The sequence below is a fragment of the Aythya marila genome (genome assembly GCF_965140915.1).
Source record: "Aythya marila genome assembly, chromosome: 5".
Classification (NCBI taxonomy): domain Eukaryota; kingdom Metazoa; phylum Chordata; class Aves; order Anseriformes; family Anatidae; genus Aythya; species Aythya marila.
This window is the reverse complement of record NC_139046.1, coordinates 36,245,742-36,257,190: the sequence shown is the minus strand read 5'-3', so window position 1 is coordinate 36,257,190 and position 11,449 is coordinate 36,245,742. Positions and strand designations below refer to the sequence as shown.

The following is an 11,449-nucleotide window of genomic DNA, read 5'->3' as shown; positions in this document are numbered from 1 at the left end:
AAAGATCACACAATGCATGTCCCCCCACCCACCAGTCCCTGAATGAGCAGGAGAAAAAGCAATGCGAGAGCAATGCAAATGGTGTTTGATCACTGAGGAAAATGTCAGCAGGACCTGATGAAGTTCCTTCTGGAGAATCAGAGCACTGGCCCAAGTATTTCTGGCTCATGTAGGATAGGTTTCAGGCATTGTAGAATACAGGTGAGATCCCAGAGGACTTAAAGATGACAAAGCAATGTCATCTGAGAGATGAAGAAAAACCAAGGGAATTATAGACCTGATGTCCTAATGGTGTCGCTAAGTGAGAACCTGTAAGAATGAGGTACTGAACAATTATTCTCTAATCACCTAGATATATGTACAGATTTGTAAAAAACGGCTGGAATGGATTTGTTGATGTTTTGCTGAGGACAAATCACATCAAACCCATTTAATTCCATCCTTTGACAGAATAACTGGCCTCATGGCTGGGGGGGTTAGCAGTAGATGTGATGTGTCTTGACTTTGGTAAGGCTTCTGGCACTGTCCCAGAAGACATCCTCATAAACGAGCTGAGGAAATGCAACCTATTTAGGCTTAAGATACATTGAGTTCAGAGTCAAAGTCAGAGAGCTTCCTGGGGAAGTCTTTTCAGTGCCCATCCACAGTCCAGGTCTAGTCAGTATTTTTGTCAGCAGCTTTAGGAAATTGCTTTGATATAAAATTTCCTGGTAGCAGGCAAATGTGAGGGGTTGGGAGCTACCCATGAAGGGTAGGACCAGAATGCTTGATAAATTGAAGGAACGGTCCAAGTCAACAGGATGAGTTTCGGCAGATAAGCGTGCAGTGACCTGCTGTGAGGATGCTGGAGTGAATGTGCAAACACAAAACGAGAACCCAGCAGGCAGCAATCCAACAGAAAAGACTGCTCAGAAGATGAAAGAGGAGAAGGGGGAAAAGCTGAAGGGCTTTCTCATATACGAAATGCTCTTATACAGTGATCAATGATAGTGATAGTGATCGATGATTTTCCATGCCACTGTAAATAAAACAAGAAGGAAAAAATGATCAGGGCAAAAGAAAACTCTTAACGTTTGCAGTTATTTTCTGTGCAAGATGCTATTGAAGGAGAGAAGGCGATAGAACTTCTTTTGCTACATTTTTAAAAGCTTAATGATCAATGATGGTGTTGGAGGTGGTCTCTACAGCATGCCTTACTGCCAAGGAGGTGTCATAGTGACCTTCTGAGAGCTTCATTTGAGCTTTTGTGGTGAGATTTTATCACACAATATTTCCATATACCCAAGGTGTACAAAATGGCACCAGCTTTTCTGTAACGTTGCCTATTTTCCGAGACACCAGAAAGATCACCCCAAGAATGTATTTACAGCTTCATAATGTAGACCCTAAAAAAATATAAAATCTTGTTTGGATGGTTTATTCTTTAATTCACTTAGATGTCAGACCAAATTTAACTTCCTAGGTCTGTTTTCTGAGACACCAGAGAGTCCGTCCCAAAAATGTATCTATAACTTCATAGTGTAGACCCTAAAATAAAATAAAATCTTGTTTGGATGGTTTATTCTTTAATTCGTCTAGATGTCATACCACTTTCAACCTCCTAGATCTGTGTTACTTTATATTGCATTCTTCAAACTGGCCCAAATTCTGAGTGCACCCCCAGCAACGACTAGCAGGCAGGTCGTGAGTTTTCCTTTAGCCACAGCTGCAGCTGGAAACAGCAATGGCACTCAGGGACATCAGTGCATCTTAGGTGCAGGTGCAGGAGGAACACCTGGTGAACTCATCCAGGGCAAAGGGGGTAAATGGTAAATCTACACATGGTGTTAATTTTGGTGAGCCATTTACTCATGGTGCTAATTATCATCTAGATATTGTAATTGGCTCATTTAAATACTGGGAGGCCCGTCATCCCCACCCCCTATGGAGACAAGCCACAAATAACACCACTGTTAACAATCTGTCTGCCTCTGGCACACACACATGATGACAATGGTCAGTCATTAAAAACATTTTTCCCCCCGATATAATACTCCAAAGTTTATTCTTGGTGACAAGTGCTTTTCAGCTTGTTGCCAGGGCTGAGCAACTGCTGCTCCCATTCGTGCGGGTGGTTCTCACACCAAGGTCATGGCTGTGACCATTCCCAAGCAGGATTAACCCAAAAAAGCTTCCCACCCCTCTTAAAAAAGGCAATTCCTAGTGAACGATATGAAAGCACCCAGGGCAGGGTGCACAGGCCCACGTCCAAGTGGCTTTTGAAGATCTCCAAGGAGGAAAGATTCCTCAAAGGCCTTGCTACCTATGCTTTATCTCACCAGTGTCCAGGTACTGCAGCTCTGGGTGGCCTCCAAAACGCCTTCCCAAAGCAAATCTGCTGGGGAAGGCATGTGGGGAGGTCTCGTAGGGGGCTTCTCCTGCAGCTGTTGCTGTACGGTGAAGCAGTGTCGCTGCTTTGGGAGGGAGGGGTCCCCTCCAACACCAGGGACAAGTGGCTTACAAATCCATCCAGCAGCCACAGCTGCAGGAGCGGAGGAAACGTGAATCACAGGGTATTTTTGTGTTTAATTTGTGCTTGTCCAGAACAGCTCTGATGACACCAATAAAACAGTAATTACTGAAAAGGTAACAAAGCCCGATCCGAGAGCCATAAACGCCCTCCTCCCTGGCTTAAAACCTTTGCTCAACATCTCTAATAGCCATTTCATTCTGAACGGTGTATTGCTCCCAGTGTGCCAGGAGTTATCCTGGGAATGCTACACGGTGCATGGGAAGAGCCCCCAGGCAAGCTGCGGGGAGGTGATGAGCACCTGCTGCATTGCACCGCCGGGTGCCCTCACCCCTGATTCCCCAGCACCCTGCAGCTGAAAGGTAAAAGCATGTGGCAAAGGAGAAAGGGCTGTCGAGAGAGGAGAGCGGGTTTTATCGCAGGCTGCGATGGGAAGCTGCCAGGAGAAGCAGAGGAAGGAGCAGCGGCAAGGAAAACGGAGCAGCAGAAGCACCCCCTGCAAAGCAGCTGCCGGGCCCTCCCAGCACAGCAACCCCGTGTCCAGGCACCTGCCCAGATGCAGCACAAGCAAGCACACAGCCCAAAAATAAAACATAAAAGCCTCAGCAAAAACAAATCCCCAAAGGCACCACATTTTTTTTTTAGCTTGCATATTTTTTAATGAAGTAAAAAAAAAAAAAAAAAAGAAAAATAAAACAAAGAGACGCTCCACTGAAGTTGTCAGCTTGGCACAGATCTCCACAGTGCATCGAGAGCACCAAAGTCACCGTGCAATTGGCAATTGCAGACACTCGTCCCCCTGCACCCCCCCACAAAGTGAGCCTAAGAAAGCAGCAGATGAAAAGCACACGACTGATACAGCACAAGCAACAGAATAACAGCACTGCAGCTCCCCGTGCCCGGGTTTTAGCCAGGAATGGGCGAACTGCTATGGTTAAAATAAGAACTGAACAGACTTGACATGTCCAAATTAAAAACAGCAATGATAACACAATCCCCTTGAGAGCTGCACCTTGAACACACCCCCAAGCCCAGAGATCATATTTGGTGACTTAAAACTTTTTCTTTCCTTGTCACACGTCTGTGCTCTGGGGTCCCAGCCCGGGTGGCAGCAGCAGCAGGGACCGACATTGGCAGAAGCTGCTCTTGGTGGCTGCTGGCACAGCCAGAGGCCGGAAAGATTGGCAAACTCAGCTGGAACCTGGCCTCAGGATTTCTTGCCCTTCTTTTTTTGTGCCCTTCCCTAAAAGCCACAGCAAAGGGAAAGAGGGAAGGCTGGGTGTTTGTCAGCTTCAAACCCCAGGGGTTTCACCCACTGAGAGCTTCTGCAAGCAAAGCTCCTGCTGTCCCTGTAAGCAGGATCCTCCTTATTCTCTGCCTTAGGTTTATACACATTTACATAGAGATATATTTGATAAACATTTTGTATGAAAATAAATATTTTATCTGTGTTTTAAGGACCATTGTCACTCTCATCTATTCACCTGCTATAATGTTATGTCTTGTCTTTGTCCTTGACAATGCTGTTCCCATTGCGTTGTTCCTCACCTACAGACACCATCTCCCTGCCTCTTCTTGGGGCAGCAGAAAGCCCCCAAGAGGTAGGGATGGACCCTTTGCCAGCTCCTCTTTTAACGTGCTGACTGCCTGGGTTTGGCTTGTGCTAGTGAAATTTGTGAGGAAAATGCTTCCCTTTACAGCACCTGTTTCTTGGTAGGAAAAAATAAAAAAATAAAAAAAAAAATCTTCCTCTTGGAAACACTTTAGAAAGAGCAAGGCTTTAACATCCCCTTCCAGGACTCTCAGTTAAGAAATATATTTATAGATAGCACTGTTTATATAGATATAGGTATAGGTTTTATTTAATTTTATTACCAACCCAACATTTCAATTTGCAGCCATTGATGTAATTCATGACATACTCTTGTTTGTTTTTGTTTGTTTGTGTTCCTTTAAAAAGAAATGCACTTCAAATGAAAAGGGTGCCCTTTTGCCTGTCTGGTTTTCCGAGGATGTGCTGGAGGTGACGCAGGACTCCCGGGGCGGGCGGCAGGTCTGAAGCCCGTACCTTTCCACGGACCGACGGCTGCTCGTGAGACGCGGGCACTGTGAGCATCAGGATGGCAGCCGAGTGAAACAGCAGCCGTGACACAGCTCAGGCTGGCCATGTGGGACAATACCAGCACTCTTTTTGGGCTTCCCTGTTGTCCTCCTGCCTTTATTTCCCTGTAGTTTTGGTGTGGCATTCTCAGGAGCCGGATGGTCTCTGCTGGGGTGACGTGTGGGGACAGGGACCCTGCTCCTCCTTGCAAACCTGCATATTTAACTCAGCCTAGAAGGAAAGCTCTGGGGACACTGCAGAGGCTTCCTGCTCACTCAGGTAGGCCAGAGCAGCACGTTATCACAGGGACCCACTCCCACCTCCAGGAGGAGGACCACTGCACCGTCATCGGGGAGCCTGTGCCAGCTTCCCCGGCCCCCCGGCAGGCTAGTTCTGTGCAGCTGTTTATTTCCTTACCATTTGTAAATGAACATAATTTCCTCTCCCTGCAGTACAACAAGCTCAAAGTTAATTGTACAAAGAGAAATGCCATAGTCAAAATACATATGATACGTATTATATTAGAGGGTTGGGTTGTTTGTTTGTTTGTTTTTCCTCCTGTTTTTTTTTTTTTTTTTTTCTCAGCCCAGGCAGGTGATTGAAATGCTACATGCTCCAGCCTTCATCACGGAACTTGTGTGTGTGTGTGTGTGTGTGTGTACGTGTATGTGTGTGTTTGTATTAAAAATATATCAGTCTTGTGATGCTCTTAAAAAAGAAATAAATGGAAGGAGGTGGGGGAGGAAATGGGTGAGAGTGAAAAAGTTCTTTGAGGGTGTCAGTCTTTTGTGGCTTCAAAAAATACATGTTCAATTCCAGCACTGACGGCAGCTTGAAGCTTTAGATCTTAAACTTGTAACATTTTTCTGTTTGAGTAGTAAAAAAGAAAAAAAAAAAAAGTACCAAGCTATGTGCACCCCCAACCCAAAAAGCAATAAGCAAAAGAAAAAAAAATAATCAAATTCCTGATCAGACTTCTGCAATTCCCAAACCGTAAAAACAAGAAAGCATCTCCTTACGGTGGAGGGGTGCTCAGGAGAACGGGAACAAGAACCTGCAGGAAAGGAGGCCCTTAGAGATGGCTGAAACTTCTTAACCTCATTGACTGGGGTCAGTGGCTGGGTTTACTTTGTTCTGTTTTATTTAAACGCTTGCCATTGTCGCTTTTTTTTTTTTTTTTTTTTCTTTTGTATCATTTTCGGGGTGTTTTGTTTTTTTTTTTTTTGTGGATTTTTGTTTTTGTTTTGTTTTTGTTCTGTGAGGGTTTTGCCCATCCTGGCACCCAGCTGTCCGACTGTCCGGGCAGCGGACTGACAGCCGTCCCTCCTGGTGAAACCGTGCTTCGAGGGCCAGTGTCCCGTGAGGTAACGGAGGAGGGGGTCCCTCCCCCGGCGGCACCGTCCCCCCACCGCCTAAAACCCCTTGATGTAGCAATAGGCCTCCAGGGTGGCAAAGAGGATGTACAGCAGCCACAGGCTGACGAAGAGCAACGTCGTGGCCAGTTTGCAGCCCCGGGGGCCGCCCAGCTCCCCCCCGAGGTGGGGCCGCCGGCGGTAGAGGAGGACGCTGATGCAGATAAAGGCGAAGATGGTGAAGAGGGTGACGGAGAAGGCCAGGGTGCCGGCCGACACCTGGAACTCCTGCCCCTGCGATGCCCAGTAGATGGCCGCCACCGACCACGCCAGCCCGATGCCCAGGAAGACGTTGACGGCGTTGCTGCCCGTGACGTTGCTGATGGAGGCGTCAGCGTACACGTCCTGGATGGCCGCGGCTTTGCTGGCAAACGTGTCTGCAGGGCGAGGAGGGAAGGAGGAATCACTGGGGTCCAACAGAAGAAATGGCCAACCCCCCTGCCTGAGGGACAGTGGAGGCTCAGGCGTGCCACCTGAGCTGGGACATGGATCCCGACCCTCTCTGGACCACCCGGCCCCACCCCATGGCCTCCCCACCTGGTACAGAGGTGCCGAAGGCTACGAACACAACGGCGGTCACCGAGTCCTTCAGGCCGATGGTGCAGCCGAAGTGGGAGGCGAGGTCGCCAATGACGGCCGTGAGCATGCCGATGATGAGGATGGAGACGACGAAGCAGGCCCAGCCGTTGCAGTACTCGGTGGGGGGCACACAGGCAAACAGCACCTTCCAGAAGACGGTCAGGAAGTGCATCACATAGTCGAAGCAGGACGGCAGGCGCTCCTCACCCGACTCGTCCTCGTCTTCATCACCCGCTGCAAGCAACGTGGAAGAAGAGGTCTGCTTCATGCAATGGGGCATCTACGTGGCCACCCACCCCTGCTCCAGAGCATGGGTTGATTGCCAGCACGGCCCCCTCAAGAAGCTTCACATCTGCGTGAGGGTATCAGCAGCAGTGCCTTGGAGGCGTCCCTCCTTAGCCTCATGGGGCAGATCAGCCAGAGGCTGGAAGCACTGCTGGTCTTTGTGTGGATACAGGATGATGGGGAAAGAGAAAATAGGTAGGGAGTGTGGGGCAGATAGCAAGGAAAAGGGAGAGATGGAGGAAGAAGGAAGCTGTCCTGGGAAAAAACATTGCTCCAAGGATGGAGACACTGTTTCCACAGGAGCAGTTTCTCTTAGTTGCTAGAGGGAAGTAAAGCGAATACCCTACTTCTCTTCTTTCACTTCTAAGGAAGCCCTTCTGGCTGCTGGTGAGAGAACACCACACACCCAACAGCCGGGCATCCCTGACAAGGCAGATGCTGTCTGCTGAGCCCAGACACAGCTCATCCCAAGCTGGGGATGCTGGCGTGGGTTTGCTGATCTCCCCCTCACCTGCACTGACAGTAATGGCCTCCATAAACTGGTCCCTCCAGGAATGTGTCCCTACAACCAAAGCCAGGTTTGTCTTCTTAATCAGCTTGTCCACGGTGCTCTGTTGTGGGAATAAAGATGCACAACAATTGAACCACCAGTTTGTGTGCAAGGTCCCTTCCCAAACTATGGAGGTGCAGCAGGCACTATCTTACCAGCCAGCTCCATACCTGGAGCTGGGCCAACCCATACCTCTTCCACACATGACCCATACTTCACCAGAGTCTGCTTGTTTGCCACCCGTTACTCCAAACAAAGCTTCTTCCCTCACCCCTTCCTCACTAAGGACATCTTTGCTCCTGTCCTCTCCTGCATGCTGGCGTCTGCTTGTGCTCCCTATGTCTTCCTCCCTTCACCCCTGCCTACCAGCAGCTACATCCACTCCATTGCATTGCACACTCCTTTTCCTCTTCCAGCAGCCTTTTCCCTGTACACATGGCCACCCCCTGCCTCTTCAGTCCTGCTCTCCAGGGCTGCTCTTCCCTGCCACACAGGTGTCCCCTCCTGGAAGACCCCCTGGGCCAACCACTGACCTTGAACTCATAGGACTCCTCAATGATGACTTCTAGTTTGGGATGTTCACCAAGGATTGGTTTGCCCATCTCCGCAATCCTCTTGGCTTCCTCCTCTTCGACCGTCAGCTTCCTCTCAGCCACCTCTGCAAAAGCAAGGTCAACACTAAGCTGCAGCCAGCGGCCCTCGGGCACCAGGACGCTGCAGGGGCTTGGGGCCTTCTGCAGCCCCTGTGCAGCTCGCTGAGCTCACGCAAGGACTTGGGGGGGCAGTGTGGGGTGCTGGGCCACAGAAATAAAGGCCCAAGATTTCTGTGTATCGGTTAGTCACTGAGAACATATCTATCTTGGTCTTATTTTTAAAAACACACACATTTCCTCAGCCTGCATTGGTGCTCTTGGATGACATACGCCCTCCCATCACCTCTGCTACACTTTTGGTGAGAGTGAGGTACCACGCACCCTGCCATTTGGCACATGCAGCCTTTAAGACAATTTCAACATCCTGGCATGCTTCCTGGCTTGAACGAACAAGAGAGAGCAGCTTTTTATTCCCCTCTGATTAGAAAATCACTGTTGGCACTCTGTGCTGCTCAGTGCTCGAGCTAACCCTCAGAGAGACACACAGTCACAACCTGAGAGGCACCACAACAGAACAGCATCTCATTCTGCCTGAGCAGCGGGCCAGATGTTGCCCAAGGCTTCCTGTAGAGTTTACAAACACCCCAGGTAATGCCTCAGATATGATTAATCCCATGTGGAGTCAAGCAGATCTCACCAAAAATCAGACAGAACAAATTATAACCTCCCAGTGGAATCTAGTTATAAACTCTGCCTTCTCTTCATCAGCCCTGATAGATTGATTGCAGACACTGTAAGCCTTGCAGGACTTGCAGAGTTTATAAAATATATAAGAACTCCTATGTCAGGTGGCATTACTATATCCCATCACAGAGGCAGAAACAACTACATCCATCATTTGAAATCAATGAAGTACATCAAAAACATCACTGCCTACCACCACCTACAGCAGATTTGAGAATCCCCAAAAGTTTACGAATCCTGACAGAGACAGAGCAGCAGAGCAGCTGGAGCAAGGCAGGATGGCAGAGGGTGACTGCAGGAGAAGGCCAAGCAGCCACAGAGGGAAGGAGGTGGCTGAGATGGAGGTGAACGTGGACAAAAAGTTACGTTTGGAGGCATGGACTGATGATCGCTGAGGAAAAAACTCCAACTACTTATATTCACTTAAGCATTTAACATCAGTTGCCACGGCATGTCCTTGTCTTACCCCACCTGAGCCCCACCACAGTCTGCAGCTCAGGAAGGAGGCACCCCCAGCTCTGCAGGGCCCAGCATGGCAGAGAGCCCAGCATGTGCTGGTGTCTGCTGACACTGCTTTGAGGAAGGAGCACAGCAGCCACCCCAGCAGGGCTGCAAAGCCCAGATTCAGTGACAATCTGGCTTGCTACAGCCGTCCCCGGGAAGTACCTTCATCTGAAAAACTACGGGTCGCAGCTGCCAGCATGGCCCCTTGGGCTACTGCCCACCAGCTGCAGTCGCACAGCACAGAAAGTCAGTCAGAGCTGCCTGAAAACTGGGAATCTCAGACTGAATTTCCCCAGCTTAACAATCACAGGAGAAGCACTACAGCAAAGTCTCAGACCCCACTTCAACTGATTGGACAAAAGCCTTTGACCTGGTAAAACAACACAGAGTCTCATGCAAATATTAGCCATCTTCAGACTCGTCTCTAAGTGCCTGCACTGCAGAATATGCTCTCTTCCCTGTAGGGAGCAGCATCAAACATGGATTTATCTCAGAACCTGTCACCTCACTCATGCTGTTTGATGTGGCTGTGCCAGAAGATGTGAAACCCTCCTCCAAGGAGGACCTGCCCGCTCTCTTCTGACTGCGTGCCAGGCCCCAGGCTGTGGGGCTGCGTGTGTCCATGGCTGGTGGCAGGACTTCAGCTGCTGGTAGGTGGTTTTGTTGCCTACATAAGCCACTTGCAGATCACCTACTGATTTGATGAAAATGGCAAGCGCTTGCCAGGCAGCTCTTAGAAGAGAGTAAATAGACAGGTCCATGTCCAGCAGTGGACAGAGAGTTTTGGTGATCCCTGGGCCGGGCACAGTGCAAGCACTTGGTGCAGGCACTGCAGGGAGACCATCTAGAAATCAGAAGTAAAGGTGTCGGTGCCTACCACAGCACCGAAGGGATGTGCACTATTCAGAGGACGCCTTGTCAGCAGAAGTGCCACCAGAGGCACCTTCAAGCCTGAGGACACTTCAGGCGAAGGGATGAGCTGACCGGCAACGGACCTGTGGCCTGCTGACAGCATGTCCAGGAGACCTGAGTAATGGAGGCTCTGCTGTCACCACGCAGCTTCTCTGTGGTGAATACAGCAAACCAGGGCACAGAGAGGAAGCATGGTCACCCAAGAAAGCATGTCAAGATCTCCTGTGGGGGCAGTTAATTGAATACTGCTCCAAAACTGAGCCTTTCAAATGCTAGGTGCAAGCAAACAGCAGGGAACAGGCATAGGCAGCATGTCCAACTGGGTAGCTCACGGAAATGTTAAAAGAGGAAGCTTACAAATAATGTAAAAAGGAGGTGATTCCTGCATGACTCATTAAAAAGTGGAAATACTTTCAAATGTGCAACCTATTACGCTAAGTACAGAAACCTAACAAACTTCAAAGGTGATTTTGAAAATGTTTAACCCGAGTCTTTTTACCCTAATGGGAGATACAACCTGAACCTGTGGAGTCTGTCTGTTCCCATGGGATGCTGAGGACTGAGTTGAGCCCCATGTGCAGAGACCCAGCTGCTAAAAGGGAATAAACTGTTAAAACATCCCAGCAGCAGAGCACACCTCAGGGAAGGGGACAGCGAAGTCCCAAGGGCCTTGCCTCATGGTTGCAGCCATACTAGCAGACTAAAAACTCCCAAAAGGTCTGATGTGCTAGAGGAGAGCTCACAAACCTGTCCTGTACAAACATCTAGTGGCCAGTACACTCACCCAGGGCAACAGGGACCTGATTCCTCACCGATTTGATATTTAGATGGATGCTCCTGCCTTTCAGGGGTGGCCCTTACCCAGCAGCACTGCAGGAGGCTGCTGCCTCTGCCAAAAACACGGGGCATGCCCTTCCTCCTGAGGAAACAAGTGTGGAGAGGGGGTCATGAAGGCTCCTCCAGGAAGCAGGGACAGGTGAGGTGTGTCACACATCGCCCAGGGGTGCCAACCTGCAGAGACCACCAAGGGCTGGGACAAAGAAGGCACAGGAGGAGGGTGGATGGGAGAGACAGGCTTAATTTTGGAAGGTCAAGTCTGCCAAGGTAAGCACTGCCAAACTGCAGCTTAATTATTAACTAGCATGAGTTCTGTTTGTATCAGCACCAGCACCTGCTCTTCAATGCGGATTGCACCCAGGACTCCCAGCTGTCAACCCTGGTTAAACCTGACAAGGTCTGGGTATGCCCAGCATGAACAGG

At 49.5% G+C, this 11,449-nt stretch overlaps 1 protein-coding gene across 2 annotated transcripts in view; it reads right to left on the bottom strand.

Moving 5' to 3' along the window:
• Positions 1 to 4,343: 4,343 nt before the first annotated feature.
• SLC8A3 (solute carrier family 8 member A3) overlaps positions 4,344 to 11,449 on the bottom strand; it is a 96,347-nt gene continuing 89,241 nt past the window's right edge. For both annotated transcript variants that reach the window (XM_082760422.1, XM_082760423.1), the window contains 4 exons: positions 7,970 to 8,094; positions 7,398 to 7,497; positions 6,560 to 6,835; positions 4,344 to 6,399 (listed from right to left, as the gene is read on the bottom strand). In XM_082760422.1, coding sequence (XP_082616548.1) covers positions 6,023 to 6,399; positions 6,560 to 6,835; positions 7,398 to 7,497; positions 7,970 to 8,094 — 878 coding nt within the window. In that variant the 3' untranslated portion in view covers positions 4,344 to 6,022. The remainder of the gene's footprint in view (positions 6,400 to 6,559; positions 6,836 to 7,397; positions 7,498 to 7,969; positions 8,095 to 11,449) is intronic.